The following is a 26,016-nucleotide window of genomic DNA, read 5'->3' on the forward strand; positions in this document are numbered from 1 at the left end:
TACCTCACTCTCGTAGACAACTCCAATAACAGAGCATCTTATCCCATCACACGCCGTATCTCGCATGCTTGAAATTATCGAAGCATCCATCTTCGTTGTCACAGTCTTCAAAGATGACGCTACGACTACGCTCGTGTATTCTTCCTCATGTCGATGAAGCTGTGAAGAAGAGTGAAGTCGAACTGAAGGAGCCGAGATTCCCGAGCAGAGGAAGCTTTGCCGCGGAGAGAGGGTGAGCTCCACAATTTTTTATGCGCGACAGGTTCAAGGATTTGTCTTGATGACATTTGATTTCTCCGCACGTCAGTCAGTTCACTCTGCCGAGATCTGTGACTGGACATGACCACTGCATCTTCGATTTCTTCTTTCTGACCACTTGGAATTCTCCTACAACGACCTCATTCGCGAACAGCACCTCGCCGTCCACCTGCCTAACAGGCGCTCCAGGAGTTCCACCCCCGCCGAAAACGTCACCACCGCTCCTGGGGACGCTGAATCGCCCTTCGAATTTCCTCCATATCTCCGTCGCCGATCCTCCAGCTTTTTCGAACAAAGTCACGAGACCACTTGGAAAGAGTTGCGCAACGCGATGGCGCCGGCCAATGGCGAAAGAGTCGAAGGTAAGCCCGTTGGTAGAGTAGGTCGTCCTGCGGTTGGTCGTATAGTTCCTGCGATTCCTTTGGCGTTGAGCAAGCCGAGGGTTCCGCGGCAGGCAAAGGTGGAGAGCAAGGCGAAGGCGGAGGAAGATGTTGCAGGTTCGGCGCAGTCTGTGGTGGATGTCAAGGAGAATGGCAATGGAGGAGGGTCACAATTGAGCGGGATGCAGGCTGGCCCATCGGTGGAGGAGGAGACGGAGCAGGAGGTGAAGGATGATGGAGAGACACAGCAAACCGCACAGGCACCTGCAGTACAGCCGGTGGCTGCTGAGAAGAGCGAGGAGGTCGAGGAGACGAATGTCGTATCCGTCGGCTCGGATAGCGCTGCAGTGTCAGTTTCGGATGGTCCAACGCCAGAAGTTTCCTCCAACGAAGCCACTCAATCTCACTCGTCACCGACAAGCGGACATACAGAACCACTCGATTCCAGAGTCGTGGAGAACGTCTCGTCACCTCGCAAACCGACCGACAGGTTCGACATGCGTCATATCCGTACCGAACTTCCGCCTGCTTTTGTTCCCTCCGCTGGACAGTACACTCCTCAGTCTGCGACATCTTCACAAGCCCGCTCGCAGCCTTCATTTCCGCCTCAACACCACCAACACCTATCGCATCCGAGCACCAGCAGCATCGTCTTCGGCGGTCAAGATTCCTCAAACTCATCACCAGCTCCACCCATGGCAACAAATTCGGCATTTCCGCCTCCGCAGCCTCCTCCTCAAGCGCCTTTTTACGGACATGCACATCACGCATCGGAGCCACCGCAAGGACAGCGCAACTTTCAGCCAGGCTATGGCGCACGCGCTCCGCAACAGTTCTACCATCCCCAGCATGCGCCTTTCCGATACCCACAACGGGAGACTTTCGCTCAGGGCATGAACTCGCCACAGAATGGCTTCGTCCCCAACTCGCGTTCGGAGTCGCCATACTCGCCACAGGTACCTGGCTCACAACGATCAGCGTCAGACCTGCAATCGCCCGTACCAACAGAGCCTGCCAACAGTGCCCGCCATACACAATACAACGCAAAGTTTGCGGGCAAGAATCAACATCGTGGCTTGCCAACACAACATCACTACCCGCCAGTACCTCAGAACTTCAATCACGAGATGTCTAGTTATGAGAGTGCTGAGGCGTTGCGAGACTATCTCATCGATCGATTCAACAAGGAAGAACTCGTTGACTGCATTCTGGAGATCTCACAAACCAAGGGAAATGGAGACGAAGAACATGTACACTCGCTGCACGGCCATAGAGTCATTTTCAGTCGCAGCCCGTTCCTTGCCAAGGAAATCACGAGCGAGGCAAATCGCGCCAGTCCGGACGTGCCCTTGCAACCGGACATCTACATAGGCGGTCAATACCTCCGCCTCAAGCCGTTGCTACAAGCCGTGAGATATCTCTACGGCGGCTCGCTCCCCGTGCTCGACTTCTACACCCAAGGTCCAAACGGCACCACGGTCGTGCCCATCATTGAACGTATGGAGTCTGCCCTTCAACACATCGCCATCGGCGCAAGGCTCGAAGTCGCACCCATCGCCCATCGCGGCATGGATATCGCCTTCAGCCTTGTCAGCTGGGAAACCGTCCCTTCAGTCCTTGCATTCGCCCTCGACAGCCGTTTGGGACCAATGTGGCCATCGGACGAGCCATCCACCGATCGTGAAGAACCCAAATACGACCCCTACGCCTCCGCCCTCCTCCAACGCGTCCTCGAATTCATGGTCCACAACTTCCCCCCAAACTTCTACATCGACGCCACCGCTCCTCAACTCGCCGCTTGTCCTCGTCTACCCACCCTGCCAACTCCATCTTCCACTCCCAATTCGACCAACCCGACAACCACCTCCACCACATCCAAACACGAGTCCCGCCCCTCAACCTCATCTTCCGACCCTCGCCTTTCCAAAATCCGCTTCGGCGACCTCTCCGCTGAGATCCCCGAACCCCACGCACGACCCTCCATCGCCGCGACAAACGTCTCCTCCATCCTCCTCTCCCTCCCATTCTCCTTGTTGAAATTCCTCCTCGAACACCCCGCTCTCTCGGATCGTCTGGGCGCGGAGACGGTGGGGAGTATCATGCGGCAAGTTGTAGGGGAGAGGGAGGTGAGGAGGAATCAAGTCTTGAAAGTGGGTGCAAGGCAGGGTGTGAATGGCGTGGGGAAGGTTGATGTGGAGGGGAACGTGGTTTGGGAAGAGGTTGTGGCTAGGTCGGAAGTGCATCGGGCCGGGTGTTGTTTGGGGAGAAGGAAGGTCGTGGGTGGGCAACAGGGCCTGAAGAATGGAGTGGAAGGTGGTAGGGAGAAGTGAAAGGTGGTGGGGAGAAGTGAAAGGACCGGATTTGGTTCTTTGGATACGATGGACTTGGAGTCGCACGACGCCGAATCGAGCGAGTGCATCGCGCCAATGAGGGCGGGAGAACGAGCAGCTGCGCCTTGGCACATTTGTTGCGAAGAAAGGTCGTTCCTCGCTGAGCATGGCAATGACACCGAAGGAAGATTGGCCTCGAGCCGATTCCTTTGGCAGAATCTAAATCAGAGAGGTCGGCTTGGTGAGCTTGCGCGCTCAGACCCCGACGTGGACTGGAGAGGTAGAAAGAAAGAAGGGAGCAAAGCGACTTGTCAGACAGTACATAATAACGCTTCGCATAGCGCCGCGTGGAGCAAACAATAGGGATGTTCGCCGAACGAACTGGACAGCGTGTGGTAATTACCAGAAGAGCGAGGAAGGGCAGAGGAGGTACCGAGGGTCGAAAAGCGTTCTCGAACAGCGACGTCGGGAGCAATGACGATCAGTTGGTACCTTTATGTGGTATATGTTATCGACACGTCGAGAATATACCTGTAAAACTGTCTGACATGTTCTTCTGCTACACGTCCATTTCTACCTATTAGTCTTTTCCAGATTTTCGGAGTTGGAAGGAACCTCGTACTTTCCCGCCAGTCTTTCGATCCTTGAACTCCGATCTTGAACCATGTCAGACACGCAAGGGAATGCTCACTCTCGTCATGATGAGAAAGAACTCCGACTCCGTACCTAACCTCGAGTCTCGCAGGCAGACACCGATGTTCGGAGTTGGAGCGGTATAAGAGATCTTGCCCGGGCCTTTTTACTCTGCTGCATCGACATCTTTCCTCTTCCCTCTGGTACTTCTCTGCTCGATTATTGTCGACCTTGACCATGTCTAGTCGAGTCTCGCCCACCCACGCCAAGCAAATCCGGGCTGACAAGTCTCTACACATGCGGAAACCTGACGACTTTTCATCAACCTTCGTTCGTCGCAAACGAAAGACACATCTGGAGTATCACTCGTCCATCAGCCGCTGGATGGCATCAGCTGGGCAAGAGCGTTTCGACGGTCCTCATGTTGCGGCGAACTACACGAAAGCCCTTCCTTCGCCTTTCGCTTTATTGCTCTTCCGACCCTGAAATCACGCCAGAGCGGCCAGAAAAGAAGTCACCATAAGCATTGACCGTCGACAGGCATTGCAGCGTGGTTGACAGGGACCTTCATTGGATCATCCTTGATGCTTCACCGAGCCTTGCCCATCAAGAGACGGTCTCTCGTATTCCAGACCCGGATTATCGTCCGACTCGGTAAGCGCAGTTCCGTACAAGTTCGCAATTTATCGTCGGAATGGCGACGTTGAGCTTCTTCTTCTGCTTGCGCTGCACACGGCACTCCATCTTGGCTACCTGAAGACCTATTTCCTCGCTCGTATGGGACACTCTACCCGGTAGCAGGACCTGCCAACCATGCAGAACTGCCACGAGGAAGCTTGGATGGAGAGCTTATCGCGGACGTGGCCTTGAACCCGTTGTGGCAGGTCGCAAGGGCTGCAGATGTCGACATCGCTCAGTGGCCTGCTATCGTGACATTGAGCGTGGGTGGTCAGACGGTGAACCTTGCGCTGCTCGCTCTTGTCAAAACTATGGAGGTTTCCCGTGGTTCGGGCACTGCTTGTTTCCAAAGCTTCCGAAGCTGCTCGCACACAACCTCTGGCCACGATGTCAATTTCCAAAGCGCACGAGGTGCTTGATCTTGCTCCGCACGTAGGCATGGAGACCGAGACGATTGAAGTCGACGGCAAGACGGCGCCGCTCTCCAATTTTGACTCTGCTTCCTCTGGACGTGCCGGAAGCGATGAGAAGAAACCCAACCTCGAGGTCACCTCTCTCGCTGATTCGCAAGTGAGCTTCGACGATGACACCGCTATCATTGTCACCGGAACGGATGCCGCGAATCACCTACTCTCTCTGCGAGATGACAAGGACCCAGCACTCACCTTTCGGAGCATTTTCTTGGCCAGCATACTGTCGTCTTTCCAAGCGGTCATGACCCAAATTTACTATGTATACAGCACTGATATCCTCCACACAAGTCGTGCAATCTGACTGACTCCTTTCGCACAGTTCAAACCGACTAAGATCGACATCTACGGACCTTTCATTGTGATCATTGCATATGTCCTGGGCGTCGGATGGGCCAAAGTCTTTCCACGCGGCGACGTGCTCCTGGCGCGATGGACAGCCCAAGGTGGCCATGGCAAACGTCCGATCTGGATCTCGCTGTGGCTGTTCCTCAATCCTTGCGCATGGAGCCTCAAAGAGCATGCAATCACCTCCATCACAGCGACGTCTGCCTCCAACGCACACGAAAGCGTCGTCGTCTTCGCAGCGCAAAAGCTCTTCTACGACATGGAGGTCTCAGCGACCACAGTGATCCTTGCCGTCCTATCGATCGGTCTCTTTGGATACGGACTTGCTGGGCTTTTCCGCCCCATCATGGTCTGGCACGTCGACGCTGTCTACTGGTCAACCCTTCCTACCGTCAAGGTCCTTCAAGGTATGCACTGGCAGAGTGTCAAGAACTCTAAGCCGCTCCGGTGGTTCTGGTACAGTTTCATTGGCATGTTCTTTTACGAAATCTTCCCGGCATATATGTTTCCCTGGTTGAATTCGGTGTCGATCCCGTGTCTGGCCGCCTCGCATGCGACTGGTTCCAAGGGCGAGACTCTGACGAGATTTTTCGGAGGCGCATCAAACAACGAAGGCTTGGGACTCTTTACAGTGTCATTTGACTGGCAATATGTAAGTGTACCAGTCACAGTCCTGAGTCAAGCCTTCTAACCATTTGGTTCCTCGCCAGATCACGTCCGGCCAGACGTCGCTCCCTCTGAAGTGGCAAGCTCACTACGCGGTGGGCATCTTCACTTGTATGCTCGCCATGATCGGCATATACTACACGGACACCTGGGGTTCCAAGTCGCTGCCCTTCATGTCGACCAAGCTTCTGTCTGCCGACGGCAGCAAGTATCCCATTCACAAAGTCTTCGTCCAAGGGGAGCTCGACCAAGCAGCATTTGCAACATACGGCGTTCCGAAAATGGCGGGCAGTTTTGCCTACGGGCAATTCATGGCCAATGCTGCCGTGAGTGATCGCGCTTCCCGTACGACGCACATGATATCCCGCTGACAATGCCCAGATCGGAGCCCTCATTGCTCATGTCATCCTCTTCTGGGCAGGCGACGTAAAGCGAGCATTTAAAGGTTCCCGTAAGAGCAGTGGAGACAGACATCATATCTACATGGCCGCCCACTACAAAGAGGTGCCTTGGTGGTGGTACGGCCTGCTCCTCGCTGGCGCCTTCGCCCTGGGCACCATCGTGGTCACAACGCAGAACATCACCTTGCCGTTCTGGGGATTCTTCGTATCGATCCTGACGGGTTGTATCATCGCTCCATTCAGCACCTTGCTCTACTCCAGGTTCGGCAGCGGAATCGCGACCAACAATTTGTCCAAATTGATGGCTGGTCTGCTGCTGCCAGGGCGTCCGGTTGGAAACAGTTAGTTGGCCTATCTTGGACCGGGATATTGTTTCTCTCGCTAACACTCCCTCGCAGTGTACTTTGCCTCGTGGTCGCACAGCGTCATCATCAACTGTGTCAATTTGTCGAACGATCTCAAATTGGGCGAATATCGTATGTCCTCTCCATGCAATCGACACTAAACTCCAAGGCCATTTTCAAGCTAACCTTCTCGAATCACCAGTCAAAATCCCTCCACGTGTGATGTTCCTCACTCAACTCTGGGGCACCGTCCTCGGCGGGTTCATCAACTACGTCGTCATGTCGTCCATCATCTCCGAGAATAAGGCTCTTCTCACTGATACCAATGGTAATTCATCGTGGAGCGGCGCCACGATTCAGGGTTACAACACCAACGCCACGTCCTGGGCGCTGGCGAGGTACCTCTACACGTATGGCAAGGAGTACTACATGGTCCCCTTGGGCCTGCTCGTCGGCGCGAGCATCGTCGCCGCACACCGTATCTTCACGGCGGTACGTCTATTCGAGCTTCACCCACGTCAAAACAAGACTGACACGACCTCCAGTTCGTCCCACGCATCGGCAAATTCGCCACCCACGAGATCAACTTCCCCCTCTTCATCCAAGCCGCGGGCTACATTCCCTACAACGCCTCGCAGACCTGCGTCATCTTCAGTACCATCCTCGCGGGTTTCTTCATCCAATTCTACCTCCGCAACTACAAGCCGGCGTTCTTCAAGCATTACATGTACATGATTACGGGAGCGTTTGACGGTGGCGCGCTGTGGGCGCTGTTTATTCTGTCGTTCGCGGTGTTTGGTGCGGCGGGCAAGACGATTAATTTCCCGGCGTGGTGGGGAAATAATGTGAATGGGAATTATGATCATTGTCCTTCTTCTGGGTGATGAGGTTGGGTTGGCGGACTGGGGAGATGGGGTGATGAGTGGAAATAGTTTCTACTATCGGGAGACTTGGTACGTTAAGAGCGTGTGGAGATGTGGTATGAAAAGCATCTCTACTACTTCATACGAGTCTCCTGTGTCTTGATCTCCGTTATGATCTGACCCGCCGCTTACGTCTCTGTCGCTTCTCTCCCCTCTTGTCCCTTGGTCGACCATCTTCCATGTTGAGTGAGTTTCTGTTTGATGTTTTGGTGAAATTGAGATTGAGGCCGTTGATATAGGCACGAGAGATCGTGGGTTGATGAGACGATATAGGCGGGTTTTGGTGAGTGTTGGTGCTGTGAATGTGTCCTTGTTATGGTGACTGCTGATGGCAAGCAAACCAAAGGGATCGAACCATATCGTATATTATGATTGCCATGTCACATGTACGGCGTAGTCATCGCCTACTAACTAGACTGACGTTCGTCATAAGCAAATCACCTGTCACAAACAATCATCCTCACCCGCATCGACTTACCACATTCACCATCACATCGCACATGCGCGGCAGTATTCCATCGGAAGCATCCTCAATGCTGACCGCATGCTGACACTGCATTGTACCCTCCAGAAGCTTCTCCACATCTCCGAAGCTCTCTGAATTTGGTGGCACCAAAGATTGCCTATTCAGGAAGTAGGAGCTTCCTCCGTCGAATCGCGTCCTGTCGCTTGCGAGCTCGGTATGTAATGCCAATTCGTGAAGGCAACAAGTCGTCGATGTACCGCTATGTGACACGCCAATGGTGGAGTGATATCTCACCACACGTCTCACTACCGCATGTCTTGTCAGCTCGCCTTGCAAGCTCATGGAGGGGAAGGTGGCGAGCACCTGCGGTGACCGCGTTGGAGAGGTAGCTTGGGGTGTGTCGAGAGATGATCAGCAAAGAGGTTTCGTGATAGGTCTCGCATGTTGCGTGGACTTGATATACAGGTATTGAATGCTCCAGCCGCTCTCTGGGCATCTCCTTCCTGACATTCCATACTTCGACATTCCAAACAACACCCACGAATTGAAGTCTTGATCGAACCCAGAGCGAATCATCATGTCCGTGCCTGAGTTCGTCCGTCGCAAGTCCGGCACAATGTTCAGCTGGTGAGCTCTTTATTCCCTCTTACACTAATGCACGATTGACTGATGTCCATCTTGCAGCCACCCGCCCTTCGCTCTTGAAACGGCCGCCTCTACCTTCGATAGCACGGCTCCCTTCTTCCGCTCTCAAACACCTCCGATATCGTCGTACCACGAGTATCCCATCCACTCGCTTTCAGCCGAGCTCGCTCGCAGAAACTCCGCCGCAAGACTGGCCTCTCCCTGCCGCGCTGCAGTCGAGGAGAATGAGTTCGAGGATGAATTCAGAAAGGAAGAGGTTGCCGCGGCGTTATTCTCCAGCCCTCGCCTCACGGCCATGGCTCCACACGGTCAGACGGAGGTCGAAGGAGGCAAGACAATCTGGGGCGACGAATACCACGACAACGAAGAGGACGAAGCCGGCCTTGCTCGCCATCCCTCCCTCCCTGATCTGCTCCCGGAGACTGTCCCTCACTCCTCGACATCTCCTCCGCCTCCTTCGCCGGCTGTCTCGCACCATGAGGCGATCACTCCGTCGGACGAGAGGACTCACCCGTTCCTCGCGCACCATGATGCGAAAGGTCTGAAGTGCCCGCATTGTGGAGTCAGATTGACGGTGATAGTCGAGGAGGATGAGGAGACGGATGTAAAGGGTGTCTGTGCGTGTGAGGAGAAGATGGAAATTGAGCAGGGAAAGAGTATGTGGGCTGCAGGGAAGCGAGATGGGCCGGTACAAGTTTTGAGAGGGGCTTGGTGAGTTGTGCTGCGACAGGGAGGAAGTTGAAGGAGGGTTCAGAGTGGGTTTGGCGTGGCTATTGAGGGTGTACGTTCTGATCAGGAGACTTGGGCTTGCTGTCGCACTGTGTGTGCATACCTAGGACGGTGACGATATCGTGCCGGTAATCAACCAGTTCGGCTCTCATTTCGAGATTCTCCAGCACGAGGTGATACCTTCGTTTCCTTGAATGGGTAGTGATCATCTCCGTTCCGGAAACAGGCGTTGCAAGGCCAGCCGGAACCAAGAGAAGCATGAGGAAGCTCTTCTTCATGCTGAGCAACATGGTGATGTCGTGAGGGAAATGGATGGTAACGATGTGCAAAGGAATGAATGTCAGAATGGAAGAGTGCAAATGAGTGGAGCTTGCACAGCGCGATACCGTCCTTTTGTACCAGCGCTGGTGTCTCAAGAGATCAAATGCCACCCCTTCGTTCATGAGTCCGCGGTGGGTTCGTAAGCGTGTCGACACAGTGTAAGCTTTCAGTTTTGTGGTGATGGTGCCTCGCCCGGTCAGCATCCCAAAGGCCTGCCTTTCTCTTCTCAAGTCACGTGACTTGCCGAGGAGCAGCAATCTCACCACATACCTTATGGCCACCTGAAGTCGGTGGCTGCCCGGTAGAGTGATGCTTGGTGTTGGTTTCCAAACCGTTGAACATCGACTTGCCTTGATTAGTCCAACTTATCTGGCGCAACGCATCTCACTGGCACATCAACTTGACGCTGTCCGAAAGTCCCCAAAATGCCTCGAAAGCTGGTATTCACACCTGTATGTTACATGCTCTCCATCGCAGCATCTCTACCTCCTCCAGTCATCATGCATCTCTCAGTGGTGTGCGGCCTCCTCCTCAACCTCCTCAACGAACCAATCCTCCACCGGCGCAGATGAACCTTCCGCAGCCTGGCCCTCGACCTCTGGCACCTGCTGCTCGTAGGCGGACAAATCGTTCTGGAGGTCAGCCTCCTCGGGGGATGCCGGTGCCTTGGGCATGGCGAATTTCTGGACCTGGCCTTCGGCATCGTTGGCCTTGATCGCGGGCGCCTTGTAGGCTTTCAGCTCCTTGAGGTACATGTCTTGGACGAGGTCGGCTGGAGGTGATGAGGTTAGTATTGTCGTGTGGATGAAGTGACGGAGGGCTCGACATACCCTGTCGGACAGCGGTGGGAGTGATGAAGGAGCGGCGGAGGGTTGCGGCATTCTGTCGAAGCGCGGCTCTGGCGAGCGATTGGCTCTGCGCATGGGGTCAGTCGCGGTGCGCGCACGGTGTTTAGGCCTTGAAATATCCTACCGAAGCCCTCAGAGTTTGACCGAGCATGATTGCGTTGTGTGAGGAGTGCTGTGTGTGATTTGCGGCTCTTGCTCTCCTTCGTCAACAGTCGTGAGGAAGCTGTTCTCCGGCTAAGGTAAGTCGCAAATCCACTTCTCGAATGACTAAGCGCTAGCCGGAATCCGCCGCCAGCCTTCAATCATGGTAGAATCTTCGTATTGTCACACTTCCTCTGCACCACACACGACACCTCCTCCCTCATCCGCCGACACACCCTCCATCTCTCTTCCGCTCGCCTATCATCGTCGCACACTCCTCGCCGATACATCGACTTCATCAAACGAACCGATTTCAGCGATCCGACGTGCGCGATTCTCCACGGCCACCCTTCTGCGAGACAGCAGCGACATTCACCAGTTCGCCGCAAGACTCACGGACGCCTTCACTGGTTTGACGGCCCGATAAAGCAGCGGATACTCGACATCTACAATCGAACGCTCACTCCTCCCACTACCACGACTTCACCGCTTTGACAGCGCAAAATCACGGAAGTGCGAGTGTGAGTGTCTTTGTCCTGTCATCTCCATATCCGCAAACTGTTTGCGCCTTTGTCTTCAGCAGACAGAGACACTCTCAGCGGACAACTTCCATCAGCAATTCCTGCGCATGCAGTCTGCTGTTCGCCCCAGTCACCGTCGCTGACAGACTGATCACTTAGTTGCGATCAATCCCGCCAACGCACGTGACTCATTCTCCCGGCCGACGAAGTACATTCCGCAACTTCACGACCACCCTCAATACCGCAACCACGTTCTCACCACTCTTCATCCGTACTTTTGCAAAGAACCACAAGCTCCGCAAGAGCTCCAAAGGTATCAAGAAGCGAGCGACGCATCGATTTGAGGTGGCCCACAACAAGTCCTCTTCACCACGCACACCGCTCGGTAAGATGGCGCAAGGCCTGTCTCCGGGCGCGATCCCCGATCCGGAGCCGAAACCACCGCAGGAGGAAGAGTGGCAGCAGAATCTGAACGTGCGCCTGATCTGTCGTGACTGTCGCGAGGATCCACCAGAGCTGCGCGAGGATCATGCAAGTGGTGACTTGATTTGCGAGAACTGCGGCCTTGTCCTTCAACAGCGCTCCATCGACACCAGCTCGGAATGGCGCACCTTCTCCAATGACGATCAGGGCAACGACGATCCTAGCCGTGTCGGTGATGGCCCGAACGCTCTACTCAACGGCGCACAGCTGAACACCAACATCGCATTCGGTGACGGCGGCATGCGAAGCAAGGAATTGCATCGCGCTCAGAACAAAGCAAATCACGACAAGAGCAACAAGCTGCTTCTGCAAGCCTATAAGCAGATTGGCGCACTGTGTGACGGCTGGGCACTCCCATACACTGTCTCCGAGAGCGCAAAGCACATCTACAAGGATGCTGACGAGAGTCGCCTCTTCAAGGGCAAGAGTCAAGAAGCTCTCATCGCCGGATGTGTCTTCATCGCGTGTCGTCGCAACAACGTGCCTCGCACGTTCCGTGAGGCGATGGAGTTGACGAGCGTCAGCAAGAAGGAGATCGGCCGCACTTTCAAACTCCTCGAGAACTTTCTCATGAACAAGGATAAGGGAAAGAACGCTGGCTCCGACGCAGCTGCAAACGGTAAGTCGATGGTCTCATTTTCCTTCACTGTTTCATTGATACTAAACACGCTTCTCAAAAGGTGCGGTCGTCTACAACGAAGCCTACAAGGGCAGCGCCACTGCCGACCCCGCCGATCTTTGTCAGCGTTTCTGCAGCATGCTGGGCCTCGATCAGCGCGCTACCAACGTCGCCATTGCTCTGGCCACCGCCATGACCAAGAGTGGCGCTCTGGCTGGTCGTTCGCCTCTCTCGTCGGCCGCCGCCTGCATCTACATGGCTTCCTACCTAATGGGTAACCCCAAGCATCCCAAGGAGATTCAGTCTGTCGCCAAAGTCAGCGAGAGCACCATTCGTCACGCCTACAAGCTTCTCTACGTCGACCGCAACAAACTCATCACCGATGAGCTCGTGGCTCGTGGTGCGGATCCGGGGAAGTTGCCCAAGCCTTCTTAGAAGAAAGGCGAGGCTCAAACTTCCTCCGATGACTCTGTACCTGGTTGTGGATCCCGCTCGTCTGCTTGAAAAAGTACGCACGGGATCAGTCACTCATTTCGATCGGAATTCTGTCATTTCAGATGAAGACAAACACCGACACTGCTCCTCGGCAGCGATCAAGATCTGTTTGCAAGCATCATACTCTGCAAACGAAACCACTTTATGACACCAAAAAAAAGGGCTCCAGCTGGGGAGGTCTGATGGGCACCAGACGTGAACATGGGAACGTTCTCCTTTGTGTTTCCGGGGGTCATGAATTATCCGGCGCGATTTCTGCTTTTGATTACTCGCGCGTGCGCTTCTCGGTTGGCTCTTTCAAGAGCCAAGGATCGGGAGGGATTCAGTTCCTAGTGCGCTGCGAGATGGCGAAGATTCAGAATGGCCAAGGAGATGAGATGCACCAATGGGAGATGCGGGTGCTTTTTGCTGGCTTGCGTTCTTTGATTTGTGGTCATCAGAAAGAACGAAAAGGTCGCAAAAACAGATGATAGGTAAGAAAAGCATTGTCTTGTTACGATATGTTAGATGGGGAACGGATAAAATGTAATATTTGGAGCGACTTCGATGTGTCCATTGTTCATGCAGTGACTGCCAATATCATCTCGAGCGATCCTGATATGCTCTCTGTTCTTCACTCCTCGCAAGAAGATGGACGACAGGAGTCGTCCATGTTCATGTCAAGGTGATGTTGCCTCGCAGAATATCGACAAGCCGAGATCCGGATTAGCCGTTGTTAGCTTCACCTTCACATGTCGTATAATCTTAACTCTGTCTGCTCGCGTGCATTGATATTGCGTGTGGCGGATCAAGTCGAAAGACGCATCTCCTCTCTCTACCTCATCATCGCTCTCTTCGCCCTCGATCACCGCTCCGCCATTGTCGCGACGCGATCCCCTCGTCCGCAGTGCATGCCGCTACCCGTCATCCCTCCTCTCCCATCATCCCGACAAGATGGACAGCCCGCTCGCCGCCATCAAGCTCCTCTTCCCGCACGTCCCCTCCCTTTCCTGGACCGCCGCACAACACACCCTCGGCATCTCCCCCACCGCCTCGAAATGGGATCTCCGCTCCGAACTCACCGTCCATGTCCTCCGCGCCATCGCGTCCCCGAAGAGCGGACGACCAGCCCCTCTCTCCAAAGTGCAAAGAGGAACACTGAAAGACCCGGGCGTGAAAGGCAAGACGTGGATCGCGAAGGCTACAATCCCCAGACCGCCGAAGGAAGATGAAGGACAAGGCAAGGGACTGAGAGATGTCGTGTTCCAGGCGATCGAGGCGATGAAGAAAGAGGGGAATGTGTTGCACTATGAGAAGCCGGAGCTGAAGGATCTGGAGGTCGAGTGGACGGGTTTCAGACCTGGCGCGAAGAAAGATGAGGGACTGCCGGATGTGGATGAGAAGGATAAGTATCGGTTGTTGATGGCGGAGCCGTGTCGGTCGAGTGAGGCTACGGTTTTGTATTTTCATGGTGAGTTTACATCGAAAGAACGAGGACACCACATGTTGATTTATGGACAATGCTGATCGACTCCACAGGCGGCGCATACTACCTCTGCGACCCAGCCACCCACCGTGGTCTAACCAGCCGTCTCGCGAAAGAAAGCAGCGGCCGCGTCTGCAGTGTCCGATACCGTCTCGCTCCCCAAACCGCTTTCCCCGGCCAACTCATCGACGCGCTCATGGCGTACCTATCCCTCATCTACCCACCGTCCAACTCTCTCCACGAAGCCGTGCCCGCCGAACGAATCGTACTAGCAGGCGACTCCGCCGGCGCGAACCTCGCTTTCGCGCTGCTTCAACTCCTCCTCCAACTCCACCGCACCGCCGACGGCGTACCCCTCGTCAAATTCCACGGCCGAGACGTCCACGTCCCCCTCCCCGCAGGCGTGAGCGGTAATTCAGGATGGTTCGACGTCTCCCGCGCTATGCCTTCGATCGTGGGAAATTCAAAGTGGGACTACCTCCCTCCCGCCAACCACGACGATGCAGTAGGCCGCTTCCCCGCCGACTCCATCTGGCCAACCAAACCCCCTCGAGGAGATATCTACTGCGACCTCTCCATGCTCGACCACCCGCTCGTCTCCCCCGTTCTCGCAGAAAGCTGGAAAGCCTCCCCACCCCTCTGGATGAACACGGGCGACGAAATGCTCATGGACGAAGTCATTCTCGTCGCGGCACGCGCCGCGGGGCAAGGGGTCAAAGTGCACTTTGAGCATTATGAGGCGATGCCGCATTGTTTCCCAATGTTGCTGCCGCATTTACCGGCTTCGAGGAGGTGTTTGAGGAGTTGGGGGAATTGGATTAGGAGAGTGGTGGAGGAGCCGGAGGGGTTGAAGACGAATGGGGTCTGGATTCCCGCGAGGAAGGGGAAGGAGAAGGAGGTTGATGTTATGCGGTTGCCGGCTGTGGAGTTTGGGGAGGCGAGGAGGTTGGTTGGGGTGATTAAGGAGAGGAGGATACAGGGTTTCAAGAAGGGGGAGGGGGTGAAGGCGACGTTGTAGAGAGGGCTGTCGGTAGCACGTACGACTATATTTAGAGGGCAATGTATGTGATGGATGGAAGTTGTACAGACAGGATGATACCCATGGGATGTATACACAACAGATCTGAACAAGAATATCCTCTTCTTCAAGCTACGACAGGGTATAATAATACACATTCAATCCTCATTCCTCTACTGCGCAGCTCCAGACGAAGTCCCATCCTCCGCACCAGGCAGACCCTCCTCATCGCCAGGCTCAGTGTAAGCGCCCTTTTGCTTCGCCGCGCCTCGCGTGCGCTCGTCGATGATGTTGCTCTTGTCCATGGCGGCTTGCTCGTCTTTCTCTGCATGTCACACATCGTTAGCGGGGCTTCTACGGGAGGTGTGGATGGGAGGAGAGGATGTACCAAGAGTAGCGTCCGAGTCGGCCGTCTCGGCGTCAATGGGGTCCTCGACACCGGCGTCGTCGGATTGCACGGGGATGGTGTCTTTTTGGCCGGGGCGGGAGACGTAGTCGTCGTTGGTGACGCTGCCGGTGGGGACTTCGTTGTCGGACATGGTGGGGTTGGTTGGGTGGGTTGGAGGGTTGTTGTTTGGGGTGGTTGGTGGGAGTTGTGTTCGAGTTGTGCTTGAATTGTGTCGAGTTGTGGAAGCACTTTTCGTTGCGCACGCGGTCTCTTATACCTTGTATGCTCTCCTCAGTCACTAGCCCTGCGATGCGTACGGACGTCACCGATACCACTGTTCATACTTCATACTAGCAGCGGTGGTGCGATAATGATGGCATGATTTAGCACTGACTAGTCGAGGAATCATGCAGCGGTCATATGGACGTCAACGCGTGAAACACGAGTATTGTACGAACCATCGTTATTTGCATCGCGTCTGTCTGCCAAAGATGCGTTGCAGCCATTGGAAGCGAAGGGCCAATGCTCATCGATCTGCAGTAGATTTTCGGAACATTGCGATCGCGGGTTGTGGATCGCTGCTCTTCGACTCTTTTGTCGTTGTTTCCATAAGCCGTGACGGAAAGTTGACCGCGGCCATATGAAGGGGAGGAGGATTCCTCTTCGTGCTACTGAGGTCGTTCGAGTGGCATGTCAGTTGATCTATCAGGCTTGCAGTGTTGTCCCTGCGCGTCTCAGCAACCATCTGCGAAAGATCGAGCGCTTGCCAATCCTTCTCATTCTCTTCAGCTTCATATCGTCATCCTGATATCAGGACATAGGGTGATCTTCACAAAATCCAACCATGATGTGGTGACATCTTCAAAGCAGTCTAGCGGGCCCAGGAACCGAGATTGAGTTCTATCGTGCATGTGAGATCGAACTTTATCGGGCCAGGGTCGGCGGACACAGGTCCGGGTCGATCAATGCGATGCAGCCTTGCGGAGTGAAAGTAGTGGTCTTGGACCTGCATGTTGAGATCAGTGGTTGAAGTGGGCTATGCAATGAGAAGCATGGAGTGATGGATGATTGGGCGAGCAATTGAAATGCTGGATTTCGAAAGGTCGAGGAATGTCGGCTGGATCGTTCGGAAAAACCGCCATTGATTATCGTTCATTCCTTCTGAACGCGAAAAGGTACTGGGTATAAAGCTGTCTCTTGCATGCCATGAGCGTGAGCCTCCTCTTTGGGCACATCAACACCCTCTCCACATGCTGTGGACATCTGCGTTGAGCAACGACTTCCGCGCACAAATCCACGAACAACGCCGGTCACACGGTCTTGATCGCAAGACAGTAGCAGCCGCGAGAGCGACTACTCCTCGACAGCGGCCTTCTTCGCTGGACGACCCTTGCGCTTCGCTGGCTTAGGAGCTGGCTTCTCTTCCTCTTCCTCGGCCTCGACCGCAGTGTCAGAAGTAGCAGCCTCCTCGACGCGAGCTTTCTTGGCTCTGCCCTTCTTCGCAGCTGGCTTCGGCGCTTCCTCGACTTGCTCATCCTCGTCTTCGCTGACCTCCTTCTTCGCCTTCGGCTTGCGGCCTTTGGTCTTCTTGGCAGGCTCTGCATCTGGCTCGTCGGAAGCTTCAACTTTGGTCTTCTTTGCGGCCTTCTTCTTCAGTGGAGCGGCGTCGGCTTCGTCGTCATTGGTGTTTGCGGCAGTCTTCTTGCCACGAGCCTTCTTCGGAGCTGCCTTGGTCTCCGCTTCACTGTCGTTGTCGACCGCCTCAGCAGCTGCCTTCTTGCCACGAGCCTTCTTGGCAGCGGGTTTGCTCGCCGCGGTGTCGTCTTCGCCGTTGGCGTCGGCGGTCGCCTTCTTGCCACGGGCTCTCTTCGACACAGGCAGGGTCTCCGCTTCTTCGTCATCATCGTCCTCGTCGACATCCGCTGCCTTGCGCTTCTTCGAGCCCTTCTTCTTCTTCTTCGGCTCTTCTTCGTCGTCGTCCGACTTCAAAGCGTCAGTATTGTTCACGGGATGGAAATCTGCCGGGAGCAACTCACATCTCCGCCCTTGGCCTTCTTCATGGCTTTGGTCATCCGCATGCCCTGGTTGGGCTTCTGCGGATCGTATCTGTTCATCTCCACGTCCTGTGGGAATAACATGTCAGCGTTACCATTGCGTCAAGCCAAAAGGCACAACTCACTCCAGTCCAGTCATCGTCGTCAACGTGACCTTGCTCGAAAGCACGCTCGACTTTCTCCTGCAATGGCGCTGGCAGCTCGTCGTATCCGTCCACCAATTCCATGTCACCTCCAGATGTTATCTTCCAGTTGTGGATGACGGACGGAGTAACGCAACCCCAGTGGCGCCACTGTATGAACGTCAGTCACCGGTCCGCGTGAGGTGGAAGCATGAGAATGTCCAGACGTACCTTCCAGGTCGTGTGTTCTTTGAACTGGACAGTCACACCCTGTCGTAGTTCTCCTTTCTTGATTTTGCTGAAAATTGAGCGTGAATTGATAACCTCTCGAAAGGACCTCGTGGTATGATGGTGCTTACAGGTTGTTGTCTTGGCAGTACTTGACTGCGCATCCGGCACGATTCGATGTCGCCAGCTCTGTTCTTCGTCAGTGAATGCCAGCTTTTGCAGTGCTCGTATGGCTGTCGTACCAACGCGATATGCACCAGACATGATGGCGGTTGTTTGTGCTGAAGCTCGCTAGTGGTGGGTATGGTCGTGTGCAGTTGCTCGAGAGTGCTTCAATCTCGCATAGGGTAGACTGACAAATGAGCGTGATGACCGGACGGATGGAGATGGCGACGAAGTGAAGATGAGGTTGTTCGAGATGGTGAAAGTCGAACGCCTGCCTTGAGGACATGGCCAAGCTTCAGGCAGACGAGCTCGCGAATTTAAGCTTCCGGACCAGCCCATAGCGCGGTCTGCACGCGAGATCACGCTTCTCTTGCCGAACTTCGACTTCATCATCAACTTTTGCCTCTTCCCTCCCAGTCCGGTCCTCTTCCTCTAAACAATGCGTACGCCCAAATGAGAAGATGGATCCAGTTGCGAACGCAATCCACCATCTGGAGGCGGTCGACGTCTTGCACAGTCCCGTTGGCGAGCCGCCATGTATATCGCTACTCCCAGGAGACCACCACAGATCGTCGGCCACAAAAGCCTGAGCAGTCGCATCGACACCATGGATCCAAAGCCAAACCGCAGAAGCCGTTTGCTGGCGGCAAGTCTCCCCTGACTGAACATCGATGGTCCGGACGGAATGTGGACGAATTTGTAGCTCTTCTCGATGGAGCACTGCCTCCGCATCTCCGTAGCCAACAACTTGCATCTCCACAACCTGCTCTGGGAGCCCGTGATGTGGCAGAAGTGCTGCTTGAAGCTCAATATCCTTCAGATTCTGAGAGCCAGCCATGCGATCTGCTTCATCATATCGGCTTTGTCCAAGGCAGATGGAGCGCTGCCGTCTGGCTTGTCAAGCGCTTGGTGGACAAGTTTCCGCTCGAGATCAAGAAGAATCTGTCCTCTACGGAAATGAAGGATCTTTGGGGTGTGGCTGGCCATCTGTTGCATGCTACTGATATTCCGATAATGCTGGATTTGCCCTTTGTACCTTCACCGAACAAAGGCTCCCCCTCGGTCAAATTGGACGATTTCACAGATGGCCCGTGGAACGATTCGGACATCGAAAACTACACGGCGCATGATGTGCTTGGACAGATCTGGCGGACGCTCGGCCGCATGACATTGGAATGTGTCGGTGGTGATGTCCGGCCTGAGGTTCTGGAAATGATCGCATATCTACATCATCGCGAAATCATGCCGATGACAATCTATCATTTCAATCCAGGCCTGGAGAAAACGACCATTCAGCAGCCTCCTCTGATCCCCCTACTTTCATCTCGGATCTTGACAGCTCTTTCCGATGCTGCTTGGAATGCAGAGCAAAGACTGGTGGGTGAAACTGCAAAAGCTCGCATCGGCACCCTCACAGCAGCTCAAGGCCGAGCCAAAGTTCGGATGGAAGGCATTCGTGCGGAGGTCTGGATCGAGCTGGTTCTGTGGTCCTGCTTACACGGCGGCTGGGTACAGCAGGGTGCGGCAATACTGTACGACATTGTAACCGAAGTCATGTGGAGTCCACTCTCATGGAGGGAATACGAAAAGACACTCCCATCCGTCGATCAAATGAATGATGGTGACTGGAACGGCTGGGAGTATGCTTTCAAAACGAGACCAACATCTTCGATGTCTTCGATGGACGGACATGCTGGATTCAGTCCGGGTGTGGAGCAGACGGTGAGCGCCGAGGTTGTGAACGCATACATCGATGCAATTGCAAGTGTTGCCAAAGATTCTTCATCTGGCAATCTCTATGCCAACCTCATGCTGCTCCGCAAATTCAAAGCATTTCTCCAAAAAGGGAATCTTGGCTTGAGTTTTGGCTCCTGGGACGGACTCGTTGCGCGGGTATTGGAAGTCGAGCAAATGGAACCAGAGTTGGACTCGAGTCAAGCCACCAAAGCCGTTGATCTTTCGCCTGGTCTCGGCCAAGGCCTGGAGGACAAGAATTCGCAAGACCTACCAAAGTACGTCCTCGACAACGGCTCGGCCATGGCGGGCATCTTGCATCGAGCTCTTCAAGGGGCGATCAACCGCGGCGAGACGCATATCGCCCACAAAGTATTCTCGGCGTTGCGAAAGCGTGCAGATGCCGACAAATTGACATCGATCACAAGCTTTCTCGAGGGCAGCAGGCCGCTCTTCAAGGCTCTTTCCGCGAACGAAATTTTCACGAGCAACCTCCCGGGCATCGAATATCCAGGTTTTGAGATGCAGCTTCCAGCAAGTACGCTTGGTCCATTTTTGGCGCTAAATGTGCGGCAAGATTATTTTGCATACGCGCGGAAGCTCATCTACACCGATGACCTTGACGGAGCAGTGATCCCAGAGTCCATGTATGGAGATCCGTTCATTTCAGGACCACTGATTGAATTTGCGGCCAAGACCAACGATCGAGCTCTGCTAATCAAGTTGAAAAGTCACTCATCGGAGGAGACCAGGCCTACCATCCTGGACCTCCACGTCGATGCCATGCGATGGGATTCTGCGTCCCGCACGTTGGATCATCTGACATCGACCAAGAACGAATGGCACATGTACAGCCTTGCCAACATCGCTTCGAAGATTGTCTTTTTGGAAGGCCAAGAATCTAACGACAAAAGCAACGACGAACGGAACCGCAAAGCAGCTCGCCAGCTCTTTGAAAGAGTCTACCGCATGTATTCGCAATCCTCCAGGACCGCGCTGGTTAGGGCTCAGACCTTGCTCACCATATTCTCAACGATCGACGAGAAGTGCGCCAAGTTCTGCTCTTCCATCGTGCCGGAGAAAGGATTTCATGACTTTCGGTGCTCAGCGATACCTTTCAATCGATTGCTGAGTGGTGTACTTGCGGTTCACGGCAGCATCGTTGGTCGCCGAGTCCTGAGCGACCTTTGGCCATCCTGGGCCAGACGTTCAGCGGCGCGCCCGAGCGGAGGCGTCCATAATACGAGACTGGTCATCAAGCCCCCACATGGCTCGCGCTCCGTTGTGTACGGTAGCCTGCAACCAGATGCGCAAACGATCTTCATGATTCTGAGCCAGGCGATGCAGGAGGCGGACTCGTCAGCGTCTGAGGGCCCTCAGCCGTCGACTGCGACCGAGGATATGCCTCCCGTCGACGTCTCTCCCCAAGCCGGCGGGCGAGTGCTTGAATCGATTGCGACGCAAGCTCCCATAAGGCGACCCGACCGTCCGCAATGGCGCATCCTCATGTGGTCTATTGGGGCGCTATGGGAAATCGCCAAGCCGTACCAAGACACCGTCGATATGATTGACGATGTCCTCGTCAAGCACGGCGGGGAGAGATTCCGCGCAGAGCTGCCGGGACTCGTGCAGAAGATTTATGAGCGCAAGTATAGTAGGCTTGCAGCAGGTCGCAAAGATGAGCTCGTGAATAACTAGGCTGCAGGCTCACGTGTGTTGGATACTATGGAATCAGGGCGTCGAGGTGCGCGACGGCATTCCTTTGGGGTTCACGTGGTTGAGATGCATGACGGGCCATCTTTCGGAACAGGTGTGCCGAGATGGACGGAGGCAATCAGCAGAGCGGCAGACATTGAGTACCAAATCACGACAGATTTCACGTCACTTACGGTAAAAGATTGACCTTCTGCGACCAGTGCCCCATCATTCTTCGGATTGATCTCCGCATTCTAGATCGTTCATTTCCCGTCTACACTCATCGAAGTATCCGGGCGAGATTTACAGCAACAACCATCGCATCAAGTCGAACGGCATCTCACAGAACAATGTCGCACACCCGGAGAAGATCCACCCTCCCCCCACCCTTCACCTCCGACTCCCCCATTGACCTACCTCAACCACCAAGAAGCGTCCGTTCCACCCTCCCCTACCTTTTCCCCAAACGCCCTCAACCCTAACCCTAACCGTACTTCCGAAACGAACGATTCCGCTCCCCCTTCGACGCCCAAATCCTCACCTTCCTCATCTTGCACATTTCCCAGATCTCCTTTACCGCCTGCCTTCCTCCGTTCACGCTTGGAAGGGGAAGTATGCCGATCCGATAGGAGAATGAGTAGGACGAGGCGGGAGGGCGTGGGGAAATCGTGGAGGATATAGCGAAGAGGGTGTTGAAGGAACAGGTCGGAATCAAAAGGGACTGTACTTGAGGGGAGTCGGTTCGCGCGGGCGTTGAATACGTCTGTTAGTCCAGAGGGGTTGGGCGGAGAGTATCCTGGTAAATGGAGAATTCGCCTTCAACTCTTCCCAATTTTGTAGACCTGGACGCCACCAACTTGGTTACTCAGTGGCCGAGACGAGATGATCCTGGCTGACAAGATTCAACAGCTCCCCGCCTCTCCCTCCTCTGGACCGTTTCCTCACTTCCAGCCCTCAAACCAGATGCTGGACGATTACGTCTGCGAAGAAGCCTTCCGGGCCACGGAAGATGAACTCCTCGAAATTGCCGAAGAGGACATCATCTAGGGCGTGCAAGACGACATCATGACTGTGTTTGATCGACATGATGAGAGACGCAAAGATCGTGGAGGCCGTCAATGGTGGTGGACGTGGTTAAGAATCATGTGAACGACGATGGCTTCTTTCGCGAAATGTAATTGTTTGAAGCAAGCAGACTGGCTGTGTCAGCTCGCTTGTCTTTGACTCAACGTCCTTAGCCCTCTCGGAGATCAGTGCTTGAAGCTTTCACGCACATTAGAAGTTCACCCGCGTCCGGCCAGTGATGCCGATTTCAACAACGCGTGTCCTTTTCCCTTCCGGCCAGGACCTTTCCTCGACAGCATCATCACTGCTTAGTTGTGTGTGATGTCACATCAACAGGACCAGGGAGCTCGTTGCTGCCCCGGGAGTTGGGCAGGCATATGCTGGCGATAAGGTTCAGGCTGACGGGCAGACTGGCAGGGAAGAGCGGAGTGATCGGCATCGGTGTTTGTACGAAGAACAGAAGGCTGCGGGAGTGAGGCGGTGATGGGCACGTGGGAGGGTGATGATCTGAACCGAGGAATACCACGCAGACTTTGAAATCGTAGGCTTGGTAGAGCAGTAGAGCAGCGGGAGCAGACAGTGGCGTAGCCGGTTCAAGGCAGGAAGAAAGAGCTGCTTTTAATTCATCAAGATGCCGTATTATCACATTTCTCCTCCCACCCACGAGTACACAATCGTCAAAATTGCTCCTGCAATCATCACATCTCCCTCTAAACAACCCATGCCAAAATCCCAAAGCCAACAGCCGCCACACCGCTGAAAACACCCATACTGCTCGCACCACCCGTACTAACTCCCGGTTTCGCCGACGTCGTCGCATTCCCGCGGATCCCACTAACCGTCGCTCTCGCACCACCCGGTCCCGTCATGGTGCCCACCAACGTGCCATTCGCAGTAGGAACATAATTCGGTCCCAAGCTGCCGCTCAACTCGGGACGCACCACCGTCGTCGTGGTCATCGGCGCCGTTGCTTCACCCGGAGTTCCATTTCCGGGAGGAGTTCCAGTGGGTACGCCTGCCACATGACCGGTAGTTGCAGCGGGTCGGTTGGCGAGTTGACTCTGGCTGGGAAGGAAACCGGCGCAAAGGTGGATTTTCTGGTCGCAGGTGTTGTACGCGCACTGATCGTCGCGTTGGCAGGGGGCGTTGAAGGAGCCGCAAGAGGGGATTGTGCCGGAGGTTTGGCCGAAGCAGGCGACGCCTTGCCCGGCGCACTGGCGGTCGTCGGAGCAGGGTTGGCCGAGTGGGATGGAGTTTGCGGGAGCAGCGATGGGGCTGCCGCCGCCGGGGGCTGGGCCGAGGGTGCCGACGATGATGTTGTCGCCGTTGGGGGCGGTGGTGGTTGGCATGGGCTGGTTGGGGATGGGGGAGATGCCGGAGGTGGGCTTGTATTGATTTGGGAGAGGACCGGCGGCGAGGGAGGCGGGGAGGTTGAGGACTTGGGCGCAGTGGGATGGGCCGTTGGAGTCGTTGTTTTGGCAGGCTTGGTGGAGGCATTCGCATTGGTCGTGGCGGTTGGAGGGGTTGCTGATGCAGGTGTTGTAGTCGTTTTCGCAGGCTGGGTTGGGGTTGTCGGTTGTCCATTGTGGGACTGCGCCCTTTTGGTCGTCCTTTTGGCCGTTATCCTTTTGGGCTGAGACGGACATCGCGACCAGGCCGAGGGTGAGGAGTGTGGAACGCATGTTGGCGTAGTTGTCCTATAGAATGCCGGTGGTTTTTTTGGTGGTGGCAGACAGATCGCTTCTACGAAACAATGTCAATGTGGATGAGAGAGGCGAAGAACGAAACGAAAGGAAGACACGCTTACCTTTATAATTCAAGTGTGTGAAAATGGTAAGGGTCCCATACCCTTGTTAGAGAGCATTGCCCCAAAAATGTCCCAGCCATTTGACAGGCCTGTGCCTGTTTCACGTCAGACATCCGGCTGATCATCTGGGGTTCTCATGCCCGAAATACACCAGCGACATCCTTGAAGTGGTCTGCTTTTTGCTCCGCCTCGGGACACATGTTCGATTATGGTCGTCATCATCACCATCATGGCTTGGACTGGCGTTGCCAAAGAAGCGCATGGCCATGCTGTTGAAAAAGTGTACTCAATTCTGATAAGTCGTTGCGGCAAAGAGAGTGATCAATCTCTTGTTGCCACATCCGAGTCCCTGGTTCTCCACCAGACGTCGCACTGCTTCGGATTTCAAATCTCGTGAAAGTACTGCCAATTGCATGTGTTTCAACATGCAGCTCATGCTGAGCCCTCAATGCCGTCCATCAATGGTCGCCAAGATGTCATCGCCGCGAGGTTCGATTGAGTAACCTCGATCTGATTACGTTGTGTCTCTGCGTGGCCGATGCAAGTCACCTGAGGCGAACCACGCGTTCTTCCAGGCTGACCTTGCTTGAGAATGGCAGTGAACGCCTTGGCGGCGTGATGTGACTTCGAGCAGCTTTGTTGATGTCCATCGAACATGAGTATCTCAGCACGATGCCAAGTACTGGTGTCCTGACGAAGTCGTATCTCCTTGTTGCCGCGTGGACTCAGCCATTGACTACTCCCCCTTCGTTCCACCCACGACCAGCTGGAACACCAAGAATAGTGCAATGGCCCACCAATACCTGCAATACACCATCAGCATCGCCTCATCACGGACACACTGGGCATAGGATGAAGTCCACCCACTTTTGCAAGAACGTCTTCTCCGGCTCCTTGCCTTCCTCTTTGCCGTCGGCGCTCAGCACGACGGGTTTGTTCAAAGCTGGAACTGGTCCCTTCTTCATCGGCACCACCTCTACTGTGAGGTCACTCTTGCCTGCGCCCTTCCCTTGACTCACTCCCGGCGCTGTCTTGAATCCAATGTGATATAATTCTCCATCTGGTCCGACGTGTAGTTGCAGTGTTTTTGGGATGTCGGCGGCGAAGTTGGAGGCAGATGTTGCAATTCCTGACCATGATCCCGATGCATGGTAGAAGCCTACGCGGACGATGTCGTCTTGTGATGTGAATGCGGGTGCATTGTAGCTCTTCACGGAGGCGTTGGTCGAGGTGTAGCTGACTTGCGCGAGTGTTTGCGGTTTGGAGCCCTCGATGGGCCATGCGAATACGTCGACACTTCGCGATTCCGAGGAGACCGCGGCTGCGAGGGAGAAGAGGAAGGTCACTGCCAGGCGGAGGATCATGGTGGAGCGCATCGTGGGAACGGGAGGAGTGTATCTTGATGGGGTCTCTGCCTTGAGACTCAACTTCACTTGGAAGCTCCAATGTCGAGATTCGCTTGGCACTGGTTTCTCCGACTGGAGCAGTTTAGAACTATCCGGAAACCCAATGCCAAACAGGGGTCCGCTCAGGCACAAAATCCAAGCCATCAGAAACACACTTGTAAACATTCACT

The 26,016-nt window shown here is 54.7% G+C and overlaps 11 protein-coding genes across 11 annotated transcripts; 6 read left to right on the plus strand and 5 right to left on the minus strand.

Moving 5' to 3' along the window:
- Positions 1–280: 280 nt before the first annotated feature.
- On the plus strand, positions 281–3,305 carry MYCGRDRAFT_108416 (uncharacterized protein; the record flags this gene model as incomplete). Its single annotated transcript, XM_003853599.1, has 2 exons — positions 281–302; positions 666–3,305. The coding sequence occupies 2 exons, from the start codon at positions 281–283 to the stop codon at positions 2,966–2,968; spliced, it is 2,325 nt and encodes a 774-aa protein (XP_003853647.1).
- Positions 3,306–4,717: 1,412 nt separating this feature from the next.
- Positions 4,718–7,392, plus strand: MgOPT4 (oligopeptide transporter; the record flags this gene model as incomplete). Its single annotated transcript, XM_003853600.1, has 7 exons — positions 4,718–5,011; positions 5,072–5,749; positions 5,808–6,089; positions 6,145–6,505; positions 6,563–6,640; positions 6,711–7,000; positions 7,054–7,392. The coding sequence occupies 7 exons, from the start codon at positions 4,718–4,720 to the stop codon at positions 7,390–7,392; spliced, it is 2,322 nt and encodes a 773-aa protein (XP_003853648.1).
- Positions 7,393–8,427: 1,035 nt separating this feature from the next.
- On the plus strand, positions 8,428–9,257 carry MYCGRDRAFT_108417 (uncharacterized protein; the record flags this gene model as incomplete). Its single annotated transcript, XM_003853601.1, has 2 exons — positions 8,428–8,524; positions 8,582–9,257. 2 exons carry the CDS (start codon positions 8,475–8,477, stop codon positions 9,255–9,257), a joined length of 726 nt encoding a protein of 241 aa, XP_003853649.1.
- A 746-nt stretch (positions 9,258–10,003) lies between these two features.
- On the minus strand, positions 10,004–10,628 carry MYCGRDRAFT_69273 (uncharacterized protein; the record flags this gene model as incomplete). Its single annotated transcript, XM_003854593.1, has 3 exons — positions 10,004–10,364; positions 10,423–10,507; positions 10,565–10,628. The coding sequence occupies 3 exons, from the start codon at positions 10,589–10,591 to the stop codon at positions 10,102–10,104; spliced, it is 375 nt and encodes a 124-aa protein (XP_003854641.1).
- Positions 10,629–10,782: 154 nt separating this feature from the next.
- On the plus strand, positions 10,783–13,037 carry MYCGRDRAFT_103549 (uncharacterized protein; the record flags this gene model as incomplete). Its single annotated transcript, XM_003853602.1, has 3 exons — positions 10,783–11,102; positions 11,262–12,204; positions 12,266–13,037. 2 exons carry the CDS (start codon positions 11,493–11,495, stop codon positions 12,637–12,639), a joined length of 1,086 nt encoding a protein of 361 aa, XP_003853650.1.
- A 595-nt stretch (positions 13,038–13,632) lies between these two features.
- MYCGRDRAFT_39000 (uncharacterized protein) lies at positions 13,633–15,182 on the plus strand (the record flags this gene model as incomplete). The annotated part of the gene is made up of 2 exons (XM_003853603.1): positions 13,633–14,149; positions 14,218–15,182. The coding sequence occupies 2 exons, from the start codon at positions 13,633–13,635 to the stop codon at positions 15,180–15,182; spliced, it is 1,482 nt and encodes a 493-aa protein (XP_003853651.1).
- Positions 15,183–15,355: 173 nt separating this feature from the next.
- On the minus strand, positions 15,356–15,721 carry MYCGRDRAFT_39691 (uncharacterized protein; the record flags this gene model as incomplete). The annotated part of the gene is made up of 2 exons (XM_003854592.1): positions 15,356–15,507; positions 15,571–15,721. 2 exons carry the CDS (start codon positions 15,719–15,721, stop codon positions 15,356–15,358), a joined length of 303 nt encoding a protein of 100 aa, XP_003854640.1.
- Positions 15,722–17,523: 1,802 nt separating this feature from the next.
- Positions 17,524–18,381, minus strand: MYCGRDRAFT_103551 (uncharacterized protein; the record flags this gene model as incomplete). Its single annotated transcript, XM_003854591.1, has 6 exons — positions 17,524–17,553; positions 17,607–17,693; positions 17,750–17,917; positions 17,978–18,044; positions 18,106–18,163; positions 18,217–18,381. Coding segments are annotated over 6 exons (432 nt in total), but the record flags the coding sequence as incomplete, so codon positions are not given.
- A 264-nt stretch (positions 18,382–18,645) lies between these two features.
- Positions 18,646–22,615, plus strand: MYCGRDRAFT_108421 (uncharacterized protein; the record flags this gene model as incomplete). Its single annotated transcript, XM_003853604.1, has 4 exons — positions 18,646–18,774; positions 18,843–21,527; positions 21,684–21,763; positions 22,409–22,615. 4 exons carry the CDS (start codon positions 18,675–18,677, stop codon positions 22,613–22,615), a joined length of 3,072 nt encoding a protein of 1,023 aa, XP_003853652.1.
- A 728-nt stretch (positions 22,616–23,343) lies between these two features.
- Positions 23,344–24,315, minus strand: MYCGRDRAFT_91361 (uncharacterized protein; the record flags this gene model as incomplete). The annotated part of the gene is made up of 1 exon (XM_003854590.1): positions 23,344–24,315. The coding sequence occupies one exon, from the start codon at positions 24,313–24,315 to the stop codon at positions 23,344–23,346; it is 972 nt and encodes a 323-aa protein (XP_003854638.1).
- An 861-nt stretch (positions 24,316–25,176) lies between these two features.
- On the minus strand, positions 25,177–25,826 carry MYCGRDRAFT_69277 (uncharacterized protein; the record flags this gene model as incomplete). Its single annotated transcript, XM_003854589.1, has 2 exons — positions 25,177–25,243; positions 25,308–25,826. The coding sequence occupies 2 exons, from the start codon at positions 25,814–25,816 to the stop codon at positions 25,177–25,179; spliced, it is 576 nt and encodes a 191-aa protein (XP_003854637.1).
- Between the last annotated feature and the right edge of the window lie 190 nt (positions 25,827–26,016).

Source organism: Zymoseptoria tritici, chromosome 3 (genome assembly GCF_000219625.1).
Source record: "Zymoseptoria tritici IPO323 chromosome 3, whole genome shotgun sequence".
NCBI lineage: Eukaryota > Fungi > Ascomycota > Dothideomycetes > Mycosphaerellales > Mycosphaerellaceae > Zymoseptoria > Zymoseptoria tritici.